This window comes from Poecilia formosa, unplaced genomic scaffold (genome assembly GCF_000485575.1).
Source record: "Poecilia formosa unplaced genomic scaffold, Poecilia_formosa-5.1.2 Scaffold17, whole genome shotgun sequence".
NCBI classification, from domain to species: Eukaryota; Metazoa; Chordata; class Actinopteri; order Cyprinodontiformes; family Poeciliidae; genus Poecilia; species Poecilia formosa.
In genome coordinates, this window is record NW_006799956.1 from 4117168 (window position 1) to 4142679 (window position 25512).

Sequence of the window (25512 nt, forward strand, 5' to 3'; positions counted from 1 at the left end):
CTATTAAATGGTGTAAAAAATGGCAGAACGGCACAAATGTACAGCACAGACAGAAACATGTTGGCTTGAGTCTTGGGAAAATGTAATTTTTTCTTGAATTGATATGGATGTGGAAGTTATATGATCTGATGTCATCCTGTGATGGATGTTTTTCCAGAGATGGTTGGGTCTGAGGAGTCTCTGTTTCATGGCTTCAAGCCCAGCATTTTTGCCAGGCTTCTGGATGCATCTGTTGAGTCTTTTGGCCCCCAGAATCTCACAGGAATGCTCAAACTTTCATAAATCACTGTCTTGATCTGCTTCACTGTTCCAAAATATTCTAAAGCGCTGGAGTTAAGGATTCAGAAAAGTATTTCCTTTGCATCACAGTGACTTTCTGTGTCTTGAGCTATCACCTTTGTGAGGGCGAAGCAGGTGGCTCATTTAAAGCCTCCCTTTTACATCTCCTGCTAAGAGAGTGGAAAGTCTTATCTGAGGAAACTGGGTCTTGGAAGCTGTCCATTTTCATTTTCAGAGCATGTGCGCTGGTAATTAATTGACTTCCTCCCTGGTTTACATTTTGTCAAGTGCTCCAAAGAGCAGAAATCGAGGCAGGTGGCTGAATTAGCATATCCCTTGAAAATGAGGCAAGTCAAGCCTGGGAAATCCTGCGCCACGGCATTCTATAGACCCGGAAAACCTCCACAGGGGTAAAGACTGATGTCTCAGTCAGACAACGCCTTTGAGGCCAGGGACGCTCCTGTTCAACCGCGCGTAGCTGGAGGCCGTGTGATTAAATAGAAGTCAGGTCGCGTCAAATGTTGAGATCCCCAAAAAATTTTGGCCTAATTGGTTTCTCTAATTTTCTGATTTTTTTTTTTTTAATAGTCAGAGAATTGCCAGTCAGCAGTTGTCAGGTGACTTCATACAGCATCATATGCAGGGGTCCTTTTGTTTTATGCAGCTGTAGCATGAACTGAAATTGCTAACAATGAAGCAACTGGTCATCTTAAGCGGCGTAGTCTGTTCAACTTCAACGGACGAAACATAAAAAAAGTGGTTCAAAGAAAAACTAACTGTTGTTGTATCCTTGGTTAAAGTAATGTTTTTTTCTTCTCATATTTTACAGAATCCTACTTTGGGGACAGCCACTGTAACATAGTAGCCGTCCAAGATGTCTCAACCTTCCAGCTGTCTCTGAATTTCAAAACAAGTCGCCGAAGCGGTCTTCTGCTTCTGGCTGCTGGAATGGAGGACTACCTCTTCCTGGAGTTGCTGAATGGGAAACTACAGGTGAGGTTTAACTGAAGCAGAAGGAATATATACGTTTTTGGGAAAAGAGTCATGTGGAAAAACAGGACAACCAATTGTGGAGTGATAAAGTCGAGTTTCTTCTTGTGTCACATTGGATTATGAAACTAGTAAATTGCAAAAAGACCATATAATCTGCTATTTTTATTGTTATGTATCATGCATTTGGGATTATAGGGCTATAGGTCAGGCAATAGGTTGGGCCTATTGCCTTTCTTGTTTTCGGTCCATATGAAGACACAAGTGCGGGATTTTCACTCTGAAATTTGGTTTTAAGGGAAAAAAAAACTTCTTACAGTCTGTGGGCAAAATCAGTTAAAAAATTGCCCCAATTTTGAAAGAAATGTTCCCATATGGAGGACCCAGGAAGTCCTATTTATTTATCTCATTCCCCAATCCAATTTCAGTATTTTTTAGACAGAACAGTGACAAAAACTTTTAGGTTATGTGTCATTTTGCTGGAGAATGAGAAATAATTTCAGAACTTACCCATTTTAAATGTTTAACCTATTCAAATTAATTGTAAAACAAAAATAAGCATGAAAAATAATGTGGGGGCATTAAGGTGCACAGTTTCTTATAACTGTGGCTGGGAATTAACATTCAAGCTCATCATATAAAGGACTTTGTGCCTCTTTCCATCATTTAAATTGCCTGTGATTGAACCTAAATAAAGTCCAGGTGTACTTGTGCGCTTTTTCCTCATGCAGAGACCTTCCACAGTATTAGTGGGATCTCTTTGTCAAAAGTGATCAGTCAGGACATGGTTGCAAAAAAAATAAAAAATTTAAAAAAAAATTTTTTTAAATTCAACGGCATTAGATACATGGAACACAGGAAAGACAGAAATAATCAAGGGTAGAAAAATATTTCATGACTGTGTCATTATCAAGACTTGTATACGTCGGTCTGGAAGTGATTAAAAATCGGGGGGAGGGGGAGGACATGTCAGAGGGGAAGCCAAGAGGCTCACAGAGCAGCACTGAAGTAGCAGCAGGAATTTATGACCCATAATGGCTGTGTAATATAGTTAGCTATCTCCCATATTCTTTATATGTGTGGACTGTGAAGAAGGTTGACAAGACAAAAATCTTTTCTTAGGAATAAAAACCATCTAATTTCAGCTAATTATTGCAAATGTATATTTGAAGTCACATGAGCAGGTTTGATGAAAACAAGATTGAACTTTTTAACCTAAAGGTGTGTAAAATAAACACTACACATCACAAAAAAAAGAAAAGTATTATATTCTTTTTATGTATACTGTACATGCAGACCTCAATTTATGAATTAATCATTTTTATATGCAGTTTTATATACAGTATCTAAAAAATGTAGATCTGAAGTTACTTAGTGACCTTCTTCTGTCCTATTCCCACAGGCACGAATGAAAGTGGAAGCTAGAGAAATCATTCTGTCCTCTTCTCAAGAAGTGCAGCTGAACAACCTCAGGGACCACCAGGCGTTTCTGACACTGCAAGACGGCAAGCTCACCCTGACGATAGATGGTCTGTTTTCAACATACGTCCCTGTGGATGTTGGTGGAGAAAGGCTAAATATTGACCTTGGCCTTTGGCTAGGAGGAACCGGTGACCTGGACGCTCCCTATCTCAGCAACGCCATCCCACCTTTCCGTGGCTGCATTACTGACGTTAAATTTGAATCCCATCAGTTTAACATTCTCAACTCGGCGTTTAAGCAGTGCCAAGACACCAAGGAATCTTGCAGCAGTGAGTTTGAGCATACAGACGGGGAGGCAATCAGTTTAAGCACTCCAGATTCCTTTGTGTCCTTCCCTACATGGAGTGGATCTACTCGTGCTCCAAGGTCACTGGAGTTTCTAATGAAAACCACCATAGATGACGCTTTACTTGTCTTCCACCATGGCCAAACATCAGATTTTATTGCTATCGGTGTTGTAAACGGCTATCTCAAAGGGGTTTTGGATCTAGGATATGGTCTAAAGTCCCTTGAGAATACACAGGTGCAGCTGGATGATGACCAGTGGCACAGGGTCAAGATTCAGGTTGGCCCGGATTCTTTTGTTCTTACTGTAGACAGCCAGACATCCTCCATTCCTCTCAACTCATCACAAAAACTGGATTTGGTAGGAAACCTGTATTTTGGAGGCATCCAGAGGAAGATGAAGGAAGTATTTAGTGAAAGTGGGTCCTTGAATCGTTTTGAGGACTACATCACATCCGAGTCTTTCATTGGATGCTTTGGGGAAATTAAAGTAAATCAACGAGACAAAGGTCTCCAGGATGCTTTGGTGACCAAAGATGTCCATATAAAATGTGAAGGAGATGACTATGACTACTCAACCTATGGAGAACCTGATGGAATCACCACTTCCTCACCCATCGTTGATTTCGTAACTCAATTTGCTGAACCTCAATTAAACGAGCAAGAGTGTCATCCAACCGATTTTGAACCTGAGGTGTTCAGAAATGTAACTAAACTTCTCAACATCACCACTTTACGAGTACCTGATGGTGAAGAAGCCTATTTTGATATCAACAACCTCAGACCTACATTTGACCTCAGGGCTGCTGGGCTGAGCCAATCGCAAATTATCTTTACGCTAATCCATGATCCCTGGTATGGCCTGGTTGATGTTAATGTCAATAGAAACACTCGAAAATTCTCTCTGCTTGATGTGGTCGACAAGAAAATCAAGTATATGCATGATGGTAATGAAGGAACCAGTGATAACATCTCCTTATATGTTCATGTTCAAAGTAACAGCTACCTTCCAGAGTGCCTAAAAGGTACCCAACGTTATTCGATTCCGGTGGAAATTATTCCAGCCAGGGCCTCACCAGGATCCACTGTAGAACTTCCAATCACAAAAAAGGGAAGATCTCATTTGAGCCCCAGCCTTCTTAAAATAAGTCAATCCGCCTCCAATTGTGACCAGTTAGTAATAACTGTGACCTCGGCTCCCTCTTTTGATTTTGGTTACCTGGTAAATAGTCAGCAACCAGGAAGAAGAATCTCAGAGTTTACATGCAGAGAACTGAAAGATGGAAATATCTTTTTCATACACAAAGCAGGCTGGACCAGTGAAATGACCTTGAAAGTGTCGGATGGTGGGTCAGTAACTCAGTCAAGCACTTTTATGTTTTTGGCGATACAACCAAATGCGATCATTGTCGGCACCAATGGCTTTAGCCTTAGCGTAGTCCAAGGGAGCAATGCGTCAATAGGGATTCGGAATCTGGGCGTCATTCCTCATCCTCGTAACGGGGATATTTTATATAACATCACACAACCTCCTGTGTTAGGAGAATTAAGAGTTAAGGGAAGTGACGGCATGTACACGCAAGTCACAAGTTTTCATCAGTTTCATTTGGATCGAGAGCTAATTAGGTATTTTAGCACAGATACAGATAGCCATGAAAACACTGAGGTGGATAACATTGTGTTCGACATCCATTTGGGAGAGTTTGTTCGCCCAAACAACCTCTTCCGAGTTGAGATCCAACCTCCCAAAGTAAAAGTTTCATATCTGGAACCTTTGGAAGCCAAACCTGGAGAGAAGCAGACAATCACAAAGCTTCAGGCTGAAGTGCAGGGCAAAACCCCAAATCCGCAAACAATCAAATACATTCTTGTGAAGTCTCCTGCACATGGTAGTCTCCAGATATCAGACAAAGAGTTGAACGAGGGTGACATGTTCACACAGAAAGACATTTTGGACAATGCTTTGAGTTACGTAGTGCAGATGCAAGGATTTGTGGATACTAATGACCAGTTTCAGTTTAGAGTCTCTGCTGAGGACCAGTACTCTCCATTATATAGCTTCCCAATAAGCATACTTGCTGGAATGGATGACTATCTTTTGACAAATAAGCATCTTGTTGTTTTACAAGGAGGTGAGCTAGCTTTGAACAAAAACCATCTCTGGCTGCAGTCTTCAGTTTCCCAGGACATTTTGTATAGAGTCACACAAGAACCAAAGCATGGACGCCTTATAAGGGACACCCCAGAACTGCCTAGATTTGATGGGGCAGTTAGATATTTTAGTAATGAAGATCTTGAACATGGCAGGCTGATTTACAAGCATGATGGCTCCAAGACTACAAGTGACGAGTTCCACTTCTCAGCCACTACGCAAGATTCAGACAGTCCAAAAGTGGTGATGGGCATCTTCAAAATACAGATTCAATTCAAGAATGAGCATGTCCCAGTGAGGATAGTAGACAAAGTCTTCAACGTGGTCCGCCGGGGTCAGCGCTTGCTCACAACCGACGTCATTCAATTTAAAGACGACGACTCAAATTTCAATGACACTCAAATTGTCTATGCCAGAGAAGGAATTCTTTCGGGCAATATCATGTCGGCGTCCAATCCGTCACAGCCAGTTTTCCGTTTTACACAAGCTGACCTGAGGGACAAGAACATCTTATTCGTTCATCATGGAGCAGATCAAGAACGGTTTCCCCTGCAGGTTTCAGACGGCTTTCATAAAACCACCGCGATGCTTCAGATCCAAGCTGGTGAGCCCTACCTCCAATTGGTGAACAACACAATGATCGTCATTGACCATGGAAGCACCAAGACCCTCGACACCAGCCTATTGAGCGCCGACTCCAACATGGACATCAGAGATGATAGCGAGATTAAGTTCGAGGTTACGTCCCCACCCAGTGATGGCAGGATTATTGTGAGTGGGATTGAGGCTTCACAATTCACCCAGGAGGACTTGAAAAAGGGAGTCGTGTCATATGAGCACAGTTATGAAAGCCTTAAGGCTAAGGATTCCTTTGGTTTCACAGTGCGAGCAAAGGAGCTGTCTGAAAAAGGCATATTTAAGATAAAGATTTTTAAACAAGGTTACCTTTCAGAGCCAGAGGTGATAACCAATGAGGTCATCATTTCTTATGAGGGGGAGCACACCATAATCAGCCAGGATCATCTCAAGGTAATCTTTACAAACTGGAGAATTAAAATTTATTGAAACCTTTTGGGTTGGGATTTCAGTTTCATTTGCAAAAATTATGTTTCTCAATAAAATGCCAATTTTAATTAAGGCTGTCAACATTAACATGTTAATCTACAACGTTTAACATGTTAATGTAATGCAGATTAATCACATTACCTATTTTCACTTAAAAGCCCCTCTTCTGTTGATGTTTATCTAGTTTGCAGTAGCGCATTACTTGGCGTTGTACTGTGTTCAACAATGCAGAGTCACATATACGAGTGAAAAGACGAGCAAGGAGAAAATTTCACTTTAAAACATTGTGGTTAGAATGGGCGTGCCCAAAGTTGGTCCTCGAGGGCCGGCTTCCTGCATGTTTAGGTCTCTCCCTGGTTTAGCGCACCTGGATCAAATGATGGCTCATCAGAAGCCCTAAGAGGAACATTGACAAGCTGAAAAGGTTGTTACTACCACCAGGGAGAGAACTAAAACATGCAGGATGTCAGCCCTCAAGGACCAACTTCGGGGACCACTGCTATAGACCTTGACACGGTTGCCCTAAGTTAGACTCCCGACCTTGGTTGCATTGCTGCATGTCTCTCCCCTGTCCTCTCTGCCTCCTTCCTATCAGATTACTGTAAAACGTAAGGCCATTAGTACCAAAAATTATTTTAAAAAACTCAGACATTTGGATCAAACCAAGGAAGCATGTAGCCTACGTACTGCAGTGATGAATTATCCTTCCACTGAAGCACCAACAGGTTATAGTTAACATTTCTAAATTACATTAGAAATAAAATTATTTCTTTTAAACCTCTCTGAATGTGAAAACCTGGAAGACTGATGTTTGGTTTGATGCAATAAAACTCAAATATTTTTTGAAAATGTGAGAGTGTGATTAATCTGATTAATGTTTTTTTTTAAATCGATTGACAGCACTAATTTTAATACAATGTAGCAACGATTACAAGAGACATGTCATTTTCCTTTGGTTTGTTGAAGCTTTCTTGAACTTTGTTGTAATGTGTCAGAAGAGGCATTCACGTGACTCCTGAAGAAAACTTTACCGTTTCGTAACCCTGCTTCTAATCTACTACATGAAAGTTAGGGCTGATGTGACTGTACTGCTGCTGCTTTTAATTTGGTGTATGCACTAAATTGCAGTCTATTAAGTGTGGAAAACAGAGCACTGAGTATCCCCACAGGAGCTTCCTGAAGCCTGGTGTTATTTCTAATATGAGCCTGCATGCACTTCATCCTAAAAGCAATTAATGAAGTTTAAATTGCTGGTCCAGTCATAACACACTCTGAGTGCATCTTTGTATGTTTTGACTTTCGAAATAATGAGAAACCTTTTTCCGAAAGTAAAAATGTGAATTTCCACAACTGTGTTCTCAATTTAGTTCTGCAATATCGACCTGTGGGCGCCCAAACCGCTGAAGAATTCATCGCGGAAAGCCTTGACAGATTGGCCCCGTCCAAGATCTGGGATGTGAATTTGACCTTTGGGAGCTTTCGCGTCCTTACTATGACATGAATAGTAGCCTCGTCTTCTGGAATAAAAAGAAAAGCATTAGCATGCCTGCTAGACAGGCCAAGGCCTCAGACTCCAGAGAACAGATTAAAATATTTCTTAGAGGGATGGGCTTTAAATCTGCCTGTGTGGAAAAACAGCAGCTTAATTGTTTCCAAATGTCACAGAAGTATTTTTAGGAGTTGCTTTCAAATTTGTGTCAAAGCATGTTTCTGCTCCTTAATGTACAATATTCCACAGTCATTAAGTGTAAAAGAAAACCTGAAGTCGACATTGCATGGTTAGAATGAACAAGCGCTTGTTCAAAGGAGAAATAGCAGCAATGTGAAGATTTTCCACAAATTCTGCAACAACAGTTTGAAATTAAACCGGTTTCTCTTGTTTTCCAAACTGGTTGAGACGATTTTTACAGTTTACAGCCTCCTCTCCAAGATATAATGTAGCTTTGCATTATTAATAAGATACTGAATTATAAATCACGTGGAAAGCCCACTGGTGTTTCATGCTTGAAGAAGTATTTCACCTGTGTATACTGAGATAAAACATATAATGATAGGTTTTGTATGAGTATATCAAAATGTCAGTCTTGCACAAAGTGTGGTCTTTGGAGTTAGAAAGCAGACATTTCTTAAAAGGCAGTATTATGTAAAATGTTGGGGTTTTTTAGCTTCACATCATGTGTTAATGTTAATCCCTCATCAAAAACATACCTGAAGTTTTGCTTTGATTATTTTATGTATGTTTAAGAAATCCTTTAATCTCCCGTGGCAAACAGTCAGCTGTGGAAAATGTCTCAATGGCTGCGCCGTCTTCGATAACGAAGCTCCTCCTGCAGCTCCGCCTCACAGAGCAGCCCTAATCCTCGACTCCCCGACTCAGCTCCTTCAGTCTAGCCACAAACAATTAGCAAGCACCTGGTGGAACTGAGCGTTTTGAGCTCATTTTACGAGCTACTTCTCAGTGCAACGCTGGTAAAAACATTATAAAAGGGTTAATAGAGGAACAAAGCTTTTCAGAAAGAGCTAGAGTTTCTTAAAGAGACAGAAGCCCAAATTTAAGGCATTCTATTACAAAGTGAAATTTCATTTAAGTCGTATTAGATAAATACAGCAATGTTTTAACTGGACTTAACAGTTACTTGGATGTGTTGTAAAACTATTCAGTGTGGCTTAAAAACACATAATCCTACCCCTTTGAGCTTTTATTGCCAGTTTTATTGACATTTTATGCACTTGGTTTCCTCTAATAAAGAAAACACTGATAATGTCGACCTTTGCCTTTCAGGTGGAGCAGACCGATATCCTTCCTACAGACATGATTTTCACACTGAAAAGATTACCTAAACTTGGTCATGTGGTCATGCTGAAAAACAGTTCAGAGGTCGCAGCCTCCCCGGTCCTCGACTACATCCACTCTTTCTCTCAGGAAGACATCGATCTGAGCCGCGTCTTCTATGTGTCTGCATCTTTGCAGGTTAGTGGGTACTTCCTTCTGTCAAGTTGAAACAGAAATAAATCTGAACAAACCCCGTCTCCGATCATCGGTAAATCATGTCAATGTCCGTCTCTTTCAGGGAAGCGACAGCTTCACGTTGGATGTGAGCAATGGTTTCAGCACGGTGGAGGACCTGACCATCAAGGTGGACATCATGCCCCGATTTATACCCATCCAGGCGTCCAACTTCTCCATCAAGGAAGGCCTCAGCCGAGTGATTAACAAGGAGATTCTGAACATCTCGAATTACTTCTACAGCTTAGCAAACATTGACTTTTCTCTGGAAGAGCTTCCACATCATGGTGAAATCCGCAACCTGAAAGGGGATGAGCTGTCTTACTTTACATGGGAAGAAGTAAGAATACCTACATATCTGTTTTATGCTCTCCTATTGGAATTAATACAAACTGAAACAGCAAGATTTTTCTACTGAAATATTCCTAATGGGACATGAAATCCACACCAATTATCAACAGACAAAAAGATTTAAAAGCAAAATGTTCTATAAATTAAGTTCTGTATAAGGAAATGGAATGACCAATGGAAGAGGTGGTGAACATGCTAACTGCTAGGGAAGCTCTCAGATGTTGATGTACATTGCTCAGGTATGATTGTTGGTCTACTGCACTAAAAGTGTCTCAGATCTTAATGTGTCTGGGATCTTCTTCTTCTTTGAAATCAGATTTAAGTCATGTGATGGACTGGGCCACTCTGGCAGCTTTATTTTTCCATTCTCTTCAACGGAGTTCCCCTGGCTGTTAGCTCGGTACCATATTCTTGCTGAAAAATCCACCCACATCTCACCTACAGATTCTTAAGGATGTTTTTGTAAATTTCTTCTTTCATAATCCCTCATATGAAGTCTGCCAGCACTCAGTGTTGTGCCGGTTCATCTTAATTATTAGTAGTCAGGTTACTAGTAGTAGTCAGGTTAGGAGGAATTGATTCTCGTTTGTGGTTCATCATAAGTGTACTGAACTCAAATGGCTCTACCTTTAATTATACCTACTTCAGTTATCATTTGGTGCCATAAAATAGAATATGGAAAATCCCACTGTGTGGCATTTGTTAATTACAGTTAATTTAATTTATGCACTAATTTTTGTGTTACTTGTGTTGTTACCAGCATCTAGTGTACATTTCAGGTTAACAGTCTGATCAGAAATATGCTGACTTAGAAAAAAATTTGAAGGTGTTCATTACTTATTTTCCTCTTCTTATGCCTGCCATAAATAATGCACACAAAAACATGACCAGCTGAAAAATGTCTTGACCAATCATTTTCTCTCACTTTCCCTTTGAGATTACCTTATAAGTATTGGAAAACAACAAGATGCAATTGCCCAGTGTACCAAGCATGTGAATTCATGCATTTTACAATTCAGTGTGAATACTGAATTTTACAGATGTCTTTCCATTAAATTTGCAACAACTTAACTTAAATGAAAAGAAATGCACCTAACGTTTGCATTTGAGGTCCGAAAACAACCCACGGTTGTCTCGTTTTGAAAAGCAGAAGAATTCATGTTTTTATCTGATCATATTGACTCTGGGGAGCACGACGTCTTACTCCCAAACACTGCATCGCGGTTGCTACGCCATACCAAGGTGTCACAGTGAAGTTTTCCCTAGCTATTAGCAGTTAGCTCTGTTTTGAAGTTTGTTGTGCTGCAGCAAGTGGAGAAGTGGGGGGGGAAGGATGTCAGAGCCGCTGCAGCGCATCTATCTGGTCTCCCTCCGTGCGGTTGAGCTGCCCCAGCTTCAGGATACCATGAAAAATGGATGAGTTCTTTCGAGTGGAAAACATCATGCATTGTGAATGGAGAACATAGTTTAGCGGCGGTAGTTAGTCACAAATCTGAAAGTTCCTACAGCTAGCCTTGGTTCTCCTCCTCCCTCTCTCGCTCCCTTTCCTTCACTGAGCCACGGTGGAAAAACTGACGGTGCCTTCGGACCGCTCGGAGCCAAAATAAACCAGCCTGGTATATTCCTATAATAATGAATAGGTCCATACAAACGTTCTCCCATTTGCTCCTGCCAGACTCACTCATGTTTTTCCCCAAAGATTTGTACTTGAAAATGAATTTGTCTAGTGAATAGTGGGAATTATCCTGTTAGAGACAAAAACGAGGGTAAAAACGTATATATAAATATATAGTGTAAAAATGTCTTTATCTTCCTCTGTGGAGGCAAACCCAACAGGAAAACTGCAGTACATACATTTTCAAATCAGTATGAAATACCTCTCTTCTGGCAGGGAAGAAGGTTATGATATGATAAAGTCATAAATCAGGAAGTCCTGCTACATTATTATTATAGCTTACAGTAACATAAGTACCAGATGGAAACATGGAGGGAGAGTTACTCAAATAGGTTTTCATGAACTTCAGCCAGAAGAATGTCAAGACACATGTGGGTTAAATGTGTCATCTTAGACCGAATGTGTCATATATCAGTAGACTCTCCGTCAAGCAATAAAGTCATTCACACATGCAGAAACATATAACTTCTTTGTCACATCAATACAAGCTCTCTGTTGGGTCTTCTAGGCGTTTAAGTGAATTATTCCGGGGGGGGGTTATTTTAGTGTGGATCTGTTAATGGGATAAAAACATTTGATAGCATACATTCAGGAGACGACTTATGATGCATCCCTGTAAAATCTTTTTTTTTTTTTTTTTAAGTTAGTTTTCTGGCTAAAAGTTGCTGTAGAGAAATTAAGACCAAAGTGGACTGTAGTGTCAAAACAATACCAATTTAAAAAATGTCAGTGGTTTATAGGAATCCTGTTTTATGAGCGTTATGTTTCCATTGGGACGTTGTTACCACATAGGCTAACGATTATTTATGTTGGAAATGTAGCTGGGAGGCAACGTACCACCAAATTATCATCCTGGGAGAAACATGTACCTGTAAACCGCTTCCGACCGGCGTAACGGCCCGATAATAAAATGGTGTAAATGACAAAAATGATTCAGCAGATTAAGTGAAAGCTATTTAACTGACATTTGCATCACCCAGTGACCCCGACCAAAAATGAGTTTTGTTCTCGGAGTGTTTCACACAAGAGGAATATTATAGTATCGCACTATTTCCAATCTCAATTTCCTGTGTAGATGGTTAATGGCTTCTGTCTAAATAACTGAGCAATGTAAATGTTAACAATGGTTTAGAGATGAAAAAATCCACATGCTGGGATGCTGAGGCTGTAATATAAAAAGCAGAGACTTTTCAGTGTTTACTGAAGAACATAAAGGCAAATCTGAAGATTCTTGAGGGGAAGTTTTATTGAAAAGCTTTTAACGGTTAACCCTTGACCTACAACAGACAACTCTTTTTGGATCATGACTTAGTAGAAATCAGGGCTGAACGATATGGCTAAAAAATGTATCACGATACAAGAGTCTGATATCGGTCGATAGGTAATTATCAATTCGTCTCTTGCTTTAAATATCTAGAGTGCTACCAAACTAGTGGCGTTTCCTGTTTTATCCAGTTTTCACTCAGCAGTTCTGCACAAATTATTCAACAGGTTGTTGCTAGGTAACCAAAGAGCGAGTGAGTTAGCTGATGCTACCAACCTTGCTTAGCTAGCCGTGAGAGGTTGAGCGGCTAATTCCCCAGAATGCAAAGTGGTTTTCGGAGTTCTGTTGAATTACTGAACATTCTATCGGACATACAGTATTATCTATTGATATCGATCACATGTATGGACCTTGTTAAACGTTATTAAGTTATTAAACAGCCCTAGTAGAAATCTATACTGCAACTGACCCCCACTAATACGCAGTTCAGTGTTTACGAGTTTACCTCTTCGCAGATGTTTTTGTGGGTCATAACAGCAAATTAATTGTGGAAAATTTGCCAGTTTGTGGATCTAAAATATTCAGAAAAACAATTTAGCTTAAAAAGCTAAAGTTAAATAGCCAGGGCAAACGCTACTTGATATGCTATTGGCTGGCATTTGCAAAGCAGCCAATCCAGGAGCACCATTCTTTTTCCTTGGCACTGACTGGCTGTAAGGAAATAAGGAAGACTGTAGACATTAGCTTCTGCGGTAGTGTTAAGGCAGTTTCCACTGTGCGTATTAATGCATATCAGGGTACGCTTGGTGCTGGAACTATTAAAACAGTCAGCGATAGGCTGAGGGAAGAGGGTCTCAAGTATTTGTGAATTATAGCTATTTGCGCAAATACCACGGTTCCTCTTTGTTTGGTCTCAGATATTGAAAAGTAACAGCTAATCTGAGACAGACCAAGACTGAAGTGGGCTTCTACTGCATTAACCAGTTACTGTATACCAACTGAAGATCTCAAGAAGATTATCTACAAGTAGGAAGGGAACACTACAGAAAAACCTCACTTAAAGTTTGCTGTAGTCTAAAAAGAAAACATTTACCAGATGCTTTGGTTTTGTCAGAACATCGTTAAACAGACCTCGTCTTTTACATTACCTTTGTTTGGAAATTCATCAACAAAACGTTAGGCAAAATAAACCACACAGCTTATGATAACTATTAACACATTTAAGTCTTTATCTATATCTGGCAGGTGTCTAACATCCCCCAAGGTATTTATTTTCCCTGCAAACAGACTCATTGTTCAACAGCTTTCTTTTTTTTGCCACAGTCAGAAATAGCAGTGGAGGTTGTTAGCCCAGATGCCAGTCATATGGGATTCATTTGGCACTTCCTGCCCTGTAAGGATGCAGGCTATTGGTACTTGTTCACACAAAGTCCCAACTGTTCCCAGAGCTATCAGGGAAAAAACATTTTAAAAATCACCAGAGGATACTGATATGCACGTATTAATTTGATGCAGACCAGACTGTAAAAAAAAGACTAAAATAGCAGAATTGTGTGAAGAGTCAGCTGAGTTTGCCCATTTTTCATACAGGTACAGTTTGACTAAATATAAGCTATAACTTTGTGAGTCTGCTTTTGTTTTACCCCACTAAAACAAATTAATCTCACATTGAAACCGTTTTAGAAATTGGTGAGAATAAGTAATTCTCTGTTTTCCTCCATCTCTTTTAGCTATTTGCATGCTCGTACATACGTACATGCACACACGTAGCGCACAAAGCTAAGGCTGAAGGAAATCACACACGAAGGAACGCCCTCTTTAGGGCGTAGCTTAAATGGAGGCCAACAAACATAACTACCAACTGTTGTTAGATGCCATTTTGCTTTGTTAGCCCATAAGAATAGCATGAACAAATGGACCAGCGCTGCATTTTAGTCTTACTAAATGTAAGTCATGAGTTCAACTCACTTTTCTTCAACCTCATACATCAACAACCAAAATGTAGAAAGGATAATGCTCCACAGAATCCGTTGTTTAACTGGGATTGAAACCGTATTTATGCTTTAACTCTACCTGTGCACTTTGGTCAAATTAGATTAAGTTTGAGCTTTTCCATAACAAACACTCCAGCTGGGTTTGAAATAAAGGATGAACATAAGGAAAGGGACCTCAAGCTCACTGTTAAGTATAGTGGAGGATGTGTGACGCTGTGTGTCTTTATCTGTCAGAGGGGAAACAACTAATTTGATGCCGTCTCATTGGTAAAACAAGGTTGTCTGAAGTATTTACAGCATCAACGATTTAAAAAACTTTGAAAAGAACCATTAGGTTTTATAAATTTATCATCTATAGTTTATTTTTGTAAAAAATGAGGAAAACACATCAACATGGGTCTCATAGTGCCCTGCAGTTTGACTGCACTGTTTGCGGCATAGACTCATTTTCTTTATACTCATCTGAATATTGGGATAAGATTTGATTACGGTTGTTATTCATTACCTTGTAAATTTGTCAATCTGTAGAATAAATTTAACCTTTTTTTTATTAAACTAGTTTTTCAGAGATATTTTATGGAGATATGCCTGACCCTGTATGCTCACATTCTGATGGCAGCGTCATTCTGTTTCTCTTGATGACGCTTCAGACGAAAGTCTAGAATACCTTTAAATGCAGTCCAATTGCAAACTTCCAAATAAAAACATCAAGTCTTAAAAGCTGAGTGCAGCCAGAGATACTTAATCAAATATTACATAAAAAGTACTTATATTTATACTTGTGTAAATAAAATAATCCTGTTGCCTTAGAGCTTCTAAATTGATACATTTCCTTTTTTTCCCCCTGCGGTGGGACGACTTGGATCAGCCTCAACGCTGTAAAGACTCTAGGTTTTCGAAGAATTTCAAACACTCGCTTCAGATTCAGAATTAAGTGACAGCTGGATACGATTTTGTCTCCTACAGGTAAAATTTGGACAGGTGGTCTACATGCACGACAGCAGCGAGACCACGGAGGACAGTTTTACACTCTCTGCCTCGTCGTACGAGATTGAGCGCCGCAGCCTCCCTGTCACCATCTCCGTCACTATCATACCGGTGAACGATGAGCCGCCAATGGTGGCACGCAACGCCGGCCTGGAGGTAAGGCTTCTCTCTTTGACAGTGCGTTGGCAACACTTTAGGGTAAATGAGGTGGAGAGACGCTGGATGGGAAACTGCTTGATAACGTAGAGAATACAAAGCCTGTTTTCTATTAACTTATTACACGTTTTACCATGGATGTAGAGTTTTCCCCATCGTATTATATTATGATACACACTTGATATCAGCTTTGTCCATGTTGGACTGTAAGACTGTTGATAAATCTGTCTGGTTTAATGCGTTGCCCAAACCATGAGAAACACATAAAGGAGCAGAAAATGAATGGCCTCATAAGAGTTTATGAGGTTCTGAGCTGCAGAAAAGGAAGTCGGTTTATAACTGCATGTTAGTACTTTAAGCTTTAATGTTGATTTAGCGCGTCAGAAGCTTGGGCTTTCCACAACAAGATAATTGGAGCCGTTGTGAAAGTGTTACACTAGAATGAATATACGATCTAAGGTCTACTTTTTGAACATTGATTATCTAAGAATAATTTAATTAAACTTAATCTGTTCACATCCAGCCCATCATAAATCTCAATTTACACCAATGTCGTTTTGTACAGTATTACCATTTTTTGTGCTCTTTATAGAGTAATGCTAAAAAGCCAATAGTAGCAAGGTTGCTAGCTCAGCTAGCTAGCCTGCTATTTGTAGCTCTCCAGCTTATTTTCACATGATTACCTCCTTCGAATCTTTGCCAATATATGACAAGTAATGTTTGTCTGAATGTACAGCTGGCAAACAAACCTCCAGAGCTACAAATACCAGGATAGCTAGCCGAGCTAACAACTCTGATAATATTGGCTTTTTCACATTACTCTGTAAACAGCACAAAAAGTGGAAATGAACAGTAATCGATTCACATAGCTTTTAAGAACACCTGGTAGTATTACAACTTTTTGTACTCTTTATGCTCAAATGCCAACATTAGTTGGGTTATTAGCTCAGCTAACTAGCTACCCTGCTATTTGTAACTGGAGATAAATGCCAGATATTAAACAATATATAATGGGGAATAGCCTAAAAGCAGAAAGGTGAAAATAAACTGAGTTACTACAAAAAGAAATTCAAGAACAAGGTTCTGTGAATCCAAAATAATACAGCATGACAGGAATACATAGAAACATGTTGGTGGAGACTCCAGGACGATCTGAAATTGATTACCGAATGCTAGACAGGTGAGTTAAAGATGGGAGACAGCTTGGGAGAGCAAGCAGCTGAGACTATGGGGGAAGCTGCTGGGACGGGGAACACAGACAGAATCAGAAGTAAACAATAGAGATAAAAACGTAGGAGTACACAGAGATGTATGTACTGAAGATTGTGAACAAAGAGGTAACGAAGAAACAGAAAGTCTTTACTGATGAACAGCTCCAACTCAGAGGGGAATAAAAACACATAAAGTACTAAAGTTAGCTACAAGAAATCCTAAACCTAAGGAATTAAGTGAATATTAAAAACAAACCAACAAATCCTAGAATAAAGCAAAAGTCCTACAGCTCATGGCAGAATCTTCTCCTTAAAGTCACAGTATTATTTTTATAAAAAATATGTAGTGACAGCAAGTTATGAGACACATAATCTGTGAAAAGATGGATTTCCTCCACGAGCCACTACTGCTGGCTGAATAAATGCACCGCTACCAACCAAAACCAACCAGCCAGAGTCAGGAGGAGACGTCTTAGCGTTGTCAATCAATGCTGCTCAGGGTGCCAGTGGCGGTGAAACAACTTAACGCTGGAAACGTTGGGTTAAAGTTAAAGATACTGTTATTGCATTTTTTAGCCAAAGACTTTTAGAATTTGGTGTAATGTTGTATAGAAGTAACAGAATTTTACAGGAATTGTTGACCATTCTCAGATTGGTTCCTCTTTTCTAATTATTCATCCTGATCTACAACATATTTAAGCTTTTTCTTGCAAGGAAAAAGTCTGAAAAAGGAACACAGTCCAATCTAAGTAAATCTTATATATATATCAAACCTCAACTTAAAAAAAATTTAACTTTTTTACTTCTTTGTTTGGAAAAAAGGAGGTGAATTTAGTAGATGTTTATTATGGGCTTTTATTGCATTGTGGAAGTTCGTTAGACTTAATTGCATTTTCAAGAATTCTGTACATTTTGCCATCCATTGCATTTTTTGCTATTGTGGCCAAACGGTCAGTAAGCCCAATTAATCTTTGATTTGCGTCAGTCGAGTCGTAGAAGTTTCTGAGGTTCAGTCGGGTCGACTCTGCCGTTAGAGGACTCGGGGTGTAGGAGGAGGGAGGGTGTGTGTGCGGAGGGGTGAAGGCGGCAGTAATCAGCTCACAAAACTGGAAACTAACTGTGTCATTCAGCCCTCCCTGCTCTCCCTGCGGCTCCCCCGTCTCCCTGGCAACCCGTATTTTTGGAAAACCCAAGATGGTCGACGAGACCGCTGCTTTCTGGCAGAGCGGAGGGCGGCATCCAGTCCCTGCGACTCCTCTGCTGCGGCGGCAGAATGTAACATAATAACATACGGAGACGTGTAACCCACACAGAGCCGGGGCCGGGGCCGGGGCCGGGGCCGGCCCCAGCTGCCGCTGCGCTGATTTAAAGCAGGAAGTATATGCGTCTGTATATGTGTGTGTGTGTGTGTGTGGGTGTGTGTGTGTGTGTGTGAGCAACCTCTGCAGCAGATGATCAGATGTGATGACTTACATGGTCTCCTCATGCACAGTTGGTCTTAATAAAATGTCTTTCCATGTATGAATTTAATATGAATTTTGAATATTTTTACTTTTCACGCTCACAAACATTAGACTACAACTGATTTGAACCTGAAACCACAATGAAAATATCACTGCTGTCTTCTCTTCTTCGTAGTCATGGCAGACACCATCATTTTCTCACTCCTAGAACCCGAGCCACACTCCTGAACCAGTCGAGATTTTGGTTGTTACAGCTTCATATCCCCAGAGACTCTGACAGAAAGAGAAGGGGGGAAAAGCAATACTGTCCTGTTGAGTCACCTGCAAACTAAGTCATTTGTCTGTGGCTGCTACTTCATTAGTGCCTCAATATGAAATCTCAGCCATTGTGTTCAATCAAATTGAATTTGCAATCTATCCTCTTTAGTTGCTAAATGCATTGATTGTTATATAAACCATCAATTTGTGGGGCCATTTTTGGAATACCTGCCCTAGATTGTGTGGGCAGAAAGTGTGGGAATGTAGCCATCTAGTGGAATATGTAGGGAACTGCACTGCAGAAACATAAGAGGCAGTGAATAAAACAAACTTGAACTAGCGCCAGCAGTGCTGGACATTACGACCACTTGGAGATGAGACTAATCATCTCTTGATCGTGTCAGTGGGTGGGATATATTGGACACACATCTGCTCCACAAAGTTGATGCATTAGAAGGGGAAAATGGGCAAGCTTAAGGGTTTGACTGGGTCAGATCATCGACAAAACAAAAAACCTTGTGGGGGTTGTAGATAGCATCTATCGAATATGGCTCAAGAGAGGATGAGCAGTAAACTGGAGACAACGTCTTGCTTTTTGACGCTGATAGGGCATTGCAGCTTACCTTTGTGGTTCAACCTAAGAAATTACGTACTGCAGCTGACTCCCATAGCCACATACCGATCAAAAGTGTCCATTCTGATATCTAATCACCCCTAAAGATGATGGCAATGGAAACATGAGAATCAGAAATTGAGTAATGAATGAAAGTTGGCTTGGTTTGATGAATCTCTTGCATTACACTAATTGCCAACAGCATGTGTGTTTCTTATTCAGAGTAGACTAGAATCAGAAGACCTGGGAAGAGCAACAGCAGATCTTTAATCTATTGTGGTGCTGAGCCAATCAGTGATTTATAAATTAACAGAAATATTTTAAAGTCCATTCTCTGAGCAATAGGAGTCAGTGTAAGGACTTTAGAACTGGGGTGATGTGCTCTATCGTCCTGGTTTTAGTGAGAATGCGATCAGCATCGTTCTGGATCAGAACTGATTGATTTATTTTAGGCAGGCCTGTGAGGACTGTTGCAGTAATCAGTGTGACTAAAGATAAACAAGTTTCTCTAGGTCTTGCTGGGACATAGTTCTTTGATCCTGGAAATGTTCTTCAACGCTGACTTTGTAACTGTCTTTATGTGACTCTGAAGGTTCAGGTCACAGTCCATTACTACACCCAGATTTTGGGCCTGATCTCTAGTTTCTAGCTATAATAACTGACTCTCGATCAGAACCTGTTTGTATCTTATGTTCTTTATATTGGTTTTAACCTTAAAAGAAAAAAATGTCTCAGACTCTTTTTGCTTCATATCCACTAAAATATCTTAAGTTTGCCTTACAGATTAAAGATTTTTTTTACACAGTCATTCTTCCCGGTGATCTTACATTAGCTTGTCTTCAGCTGCTCAATCTTGTTTCCTGCAGCATCAGTATAGAAAAGCCATATGTTTCTGCTACAAGATATGAATCTGCTAAAGACGTTCTATAGACGGTCCACCTGGTCAAGAGTCTTTAAATGCATTAATTTCCTCTTTAAGGCTCAAGATTTTCTAGGAATCTGATTATAACACATAATTCTCCACATCAGTATTACATATTCCACATTGCCTGGAGCTTTTTCCTAAACCCATATGAGCAGCAGCAGCTACATAAGCAGACTTGGATGAATAATGTCTGGGTATGGTAACATAAGTATTTTTCTCCTGGTTGGTAAACCTGAGAGACTTGCCAGGTGGGTGCCATTATCAGCTGAGTCATCTCTGCATACTGCACCATATCTGGAGTTACTTAAAGAGCCATCTCTCTCTCTTTTGAAGATTTCTGTGAGCAGACGGATAAAGTACAGGAGTGCATTGAGCAGCTGCCTCGTCAAGAGATGGTGGGTGTTCTGCTGCAAGGCAAACAGAACCACTTCCACTCTTTCTCACAAAGAGGCTCAGATTGGCTCAGATTGTTTGGGTTAGTCTCCATTTACCCGCCGTCTTTGTGGCCTGAGAAATAAGAAATAACTACCAGGCTGTGCATTTGCGGACTTAGGAAGAAAACCAGCCTGAGGAGATAGAGACTCTCAATGGCGTGGTATTACTGGATTACTGGATCCATCAAGCACTTCGATGCTTGATGGAAATATGCAAAAGCAATGACACCCGCTTAACTTTTTTCATATTCCGTCAAACATATTTAGTGTATTTTATTGAGATGTTTAGTAAGAGACTAAGACAAACTAGTGTGTAAATAATTGTGAATTAGAAGGTGACGCAAAATTAGTTTTCTAAATTTTTTCGTACAACAATCTGAAAAGGTGTAGTATACATTTATATTAAACCCCTTTAACTCTGATGCCCCTCATTAAAAATCACTTGCTTTCAGAAGCAAGTGATTTGCTTCTGAAAGTGAGTTAGTATTACTAACTCACTAATACTAATTAGTGAGTTAGTATAACTCACTAATTATACTAATTAGTGAGTAGTATAAATATAATATGGTCCTGAGGTCACAGAGGTAAACTATGTCAGAGAAAGAGAATGCTACTGAGAGAACAGCATTATGAAGACCAAGGAACACAGCAGAAAGAGGCAAGGGAGGAAGTTTTAGAGAAGAGTTAGCAGTGTTAGGCTATAACAGTTGCATTATTCAATTAGTGATCCAAAAAATTAAACATAAATGTATAAGTCAACTACATCCAAAAGTCCAGACTCAATGGAAGAGTGGCAAGAGGAAGCTCACTGTTTAAAGAAAGCAATAAGACCATTTGGTTCTCTACAGGAAACACGGTAAACTGGTCACATGAGAGCAAATCTGGTTGTAATGTGACAAAAATATAAAATATAAATAAAAAATAAATTCCTGGTGCATACAGCATAAATCTGTTCTCTGTCTTGGAAGTTATAGGCAAATTAGAATGGTCAAAGCTATTAATTCCAACGGTCTGGCCTTTAACGCCACTTAGAAACGGTTTCAAATCAGTCTCACGTGTAGCCATGTGGGTCAGGTCCCAGGATGACGTAGGTGTTTGAGAAATCTTTAAACTCCGTCAGGGGTCCCTAACGAGACAGGCTGACTCACCTCTACCTCTGAGATTCAGAAATCAATCTCTGTTGGTCCTAATAAATAATATCCTCTAATGTGTTATGGCAGGCGGGGGGCTAATAACGACTTTTATTGGCAGCTATTTATCAAGTACATTAAGTAAAACTTGCAGGTCAATGGAAAGAGGATGGAAGAACTTTTGCTTAAGAACATCTCTGTGCCTCTATGGTCCAAATGCAAAGATAAAAATACTTCCTTATAAATCTAAATGTTGCTGTTGAACGTAATTCTGACCATTGTGGTAATTCACTGCAACAGTGCAGAAAAAGTTAACGAGTACAGCTGCAGCCTTTCTTGGACTGAACAACAGGCCAGTTGGTTTCCCTTCCACTCAAAGCCCACTTGTCTTTGAACTCGTCCTCGGTTTTAAAAGTTGTCATTAGAGCGGAACAAAGACACAAACTCGCAGTTAAAGAGAAAAGAAAAAAGCTCAGTGTGTGATGATGGAATACAGCTTTGAACTGTTGATGCAGTGTGTCGTCGTGACGGAGCTTTGATGGAGTGTGAAACTGAACAGGATGTTTTACGCAGTGGACTGTAAGGCAACTAAATTATACACTTCACAACACATTTGTTACATTTGAGTCTGAAATACTATATCAGAGATGGCATAAAGGGAGCTTGGAAAAGAAAACATTTCTGTGGCTTGACATCAGGTCTGGGCTGCAAAGATTAAACTCACAAAGTGAAAGAATGGAGATGTAGCCCAGCAACGCTGTCATACAAAGTCAAGCAGTCCTCGATAAGACTAAAATACGTGAAATAATCTATCAGTGGAACTTGTACTTAATCAACATTAAGCAATTATTGACTTAAAACAAGCTCCTGTACCTTGCTTAAAAGTTTCTGAGGTACTTGTACAAAAAAATTGACCGAAAGTACTTGGTAAGATTTGTATTTGCTGAAGCTCATAATTATAGTATAATAAACCAAGATGTTTTTTAATGTTTAAATTTATTTTGAAAGTTGATCAGAGCACCTGGAAGCTTTCAATTAATACTCCATGACTTTGTCTTATGGGACACAAGTAAAATCTTCAAAAATCAGAAATGCAAGATAATGTGCCATTAAGGAAAGGTAGATATGCAACAACAAAAAATACTAATTGCCTAAACTAGGCTTTATATACAGTCAAAGCAAAATTTTGAGCTTAAACCCACTAATGCTGGGACAAACCAGGCTGGATGAGGACTTAGTTAAATCTTACTAGAGTCCATAAAAAACATATTTTTCAGACTTCTGCACATCTTTAGTAAAGGTGTATTAGTAGATGGCTCTGCAAAAAATGCATGTTGTTGTAAAACCTTTGACATTACAGAAGCATTTTGTTATAACAAGAAAGTCCTTCAGTCTCTCTCAGTCTTTTTTTTTTAACTTTGTTTCTTCTAGACAACACTCAAACACCCCACGAGGTGTGGCTGTTTTACTGTTATGACTTTTCTCTTTTAAACAAGAACATATTTTGTTTTCAATGAGATCTAAATCCCAACAAACTATCTTGTTATAATGAGAAACGTTCTCGTTTTAATGAGATACTGCTCCTGAATTTATTTCCTACCTTTGGCAGTTAAATGCTTCCGTAGAAGCAAGCATTCAATATCCTAGAAAGAATTAATTAGCTTCTTCTCTTAGTATTCACTGTGATAAAAGTGCCAAGTAAGGAAATTTATTAGCATTTGATCATTCACAGTGTCAAAATTAAGTAATGTTAGCCATATGAGCTAACAACAATGTAAAAAGTCAATAACAATCTAATGTATTTATTTTCTTATCTATCCAAACATTGAAACAAGACTTTTAGTACAACAAGTTACAAAGTTGTCTGTGGGATTGATTTAATGGGGGACAAAATAAACAGTTTTAGCAATATTGTATTTTGAGGTCAGAGTTTGCTAAGACACTTAAAGCAAAACTTTTGAATTCACTGTCACGTTTTGTTACTTTTTTGGACCAGAAAGTTCTAGAAATTCTAATAGTAAAGCAGATGGAGCACATCGTAGACATTTAGCTAGCTAGTTAGCATGCTAATATTAGCCTTCAGCTCAAACAGCAGTAAATATAGAGGAACTAGCTTGACTGCCAACTCAGTTTTTACAGTTTCTATGAATGAACTTAAAAGTGAAGTTTGAAACTATGAACTATGGCTGAAGTGAATTTAAAAACAAGCTAATCCTTGAAGTACTCAGATCCAAAGAATGCTAATGTTAGCATTCTCACTTATTTTACTTCATTTACTTTAGTGAAAACCTGGGTACATTGCAACTATATTACAAAACGTATCACTGTATATATAAAAAAGTTACATTTATATAGCAAGTTATGTAAAAGTCTATTATTTCAGTAACTCGCCTCACTGAGGGAGCAATATTATATAGATTACACACTGTTTTCAAGTCTTTATTTACATTATGATAATATTTCCTCTTCCAGCTCATGAAAAAAATTATCTGATTGATGGGAAGATTAGAAAACTATATTAGACTCCCCCAAAAAAACAGAAATGTGGGTTTAATTAAGTCTTTTTAATCCCTGCTTAAAAGTTTTTATCTTCAACTCTTAATCTGACAAACCAACATAATCAGAGCATGTATTTTAATTTTCTAAATATGACTTTGTATAAATACATGGTCTTGACTTTCCTTTGTTCAACCCAACCCGGTCTCTGTGTAATTTTCTGTTTCTAAACATTAAAAGGTTCACTACAGCACATCCACTCATTAAAAAGAGATAAATGAACATATTGGACTACTCATTACAATTGTTTATTGGTGTTGTACAGCTGAGTCTCAGTGAGCAGCACTGATAAAGCGATATCCAAGTCTGAGGTATCTTCTCTGCTTTTTGCCAGAGGGTTCCTACTCCTTATCCAGAGTCTGAAGGCAGAAGAGGAGACTCCATAGATCGATAGAAAACTCTTATTGCGGGGCAACCTCAGCTCTCTCTCCCAACTGATCCCGGGTATTTAAGAATGTCTTTCGTGGGATCTGGCCCATTTCTTTCAATTAATGCTCCTTTCAGCCAGCCAACCATTAGAAGTCCATTAAAGACCCTCCACCCTGGGAGAATCGTTCAGCCTGCAACACTGCTCTGTCTTCTGATAACAGGAGCGTCTGCGCTCTGCAGTGGAAACATAATTAACCTTTTTAATTGTTTCTGTAGAGGTGGCTACAGACTGAGCTGCATTCTTGTTTGTGTATTTAAAGTTGTTGTTGTTGCATTTTTCCCCTTGTAAATATGCACCAATGAGAGATTCTGGGCTGATTTCCAATGTTTGGTTTGTGTAAAACTTTGCCCCATCAAACACGATTTTAGTGACTGACGAGCCTTCCAACGAGTATTAATTATTTGTATCAGGATCAGAGATCACATTCCTATGGAGCATCAGGGAATTTCTTCTTTTGCGTTACACCTAGCAAAAGTACAACACAGTATTAAGGCTACCGTAAGAAAACAAAAAACAAAATTTAAAAACCGTCATAAAATTACAAAAATGAAGTTATGAGAATAAAGTTGAAACAATGTGAGAATAAAGTAATAATATTTTGAGAGTAAAGTCAAGAGCAAAATCGTAATATTACCAGAATGCAGTCAGAATAATATGAGAATAGTCATATTTCGGGAATAAAGACGTAATGTTGTGACTTTGCTAGGGGTCTCGGTAACATCCCACCACGTAACATGGACCAGGTTTTTAAATCAGACTTTTACATTAATATTAGTTTGACGGTCTGATTTGCAGCCTCACCGTC

General features: G+C 39.4%; 1 protein-coding gene and 1 long non-coding RNA gene across 2 annotated transcripts in view; one reads left to right on the forward strand and one right to left on the reverse strand.

Annotated features, from left to right (window-relative positions):
• The window catches only part of LOC107835650 (uncharacterized), a 50269-nt gene extending 33186 nt beyond the window's left edge, over window positions 1-17083 (reverse strand). The window contains exons 1-2 of the long non-coding RNA XR_001661463.1: window positions 16765-17083; window positions 261-267 (exon numbers count right to left, since the gene is read on the reverse strand). This is a non-coding gene — a long non-coding RNA (uncharacterized LOC107835650). The remainder of the gene's footprint in view (window positions 1-260; window positions 268-16764) is intronic.
• Window positions 1-25512, forward strand: part of cspg4 (chondroitin sulfate proteoglycan 4) — a 93344-nt gene that overhangs the window by 58424 nt on the left and 9408 nt on the right. Inside the window, exons 2-6 of the mRNA XM_007546796.2 lie at window positions 1109-1272; window positions 2672-6217; window positions 9036-9224; window positions 9325-9600; window positions 15511-15687. Coding sequence (XP_007546858.1) covers window positions 1109-1272; window positions 2672-6217; window positions 9036-9224; window positions 9325-9600; window positions 15511-15687 — 4352 coding nt within the window. The remainder of the gene's footprint in view (window positions 1-1108; window positions 1273-2671; window positions 6218-9035; window positions 9225-9324; window positions 9601-15510; window positions 15688-25512) is intronic.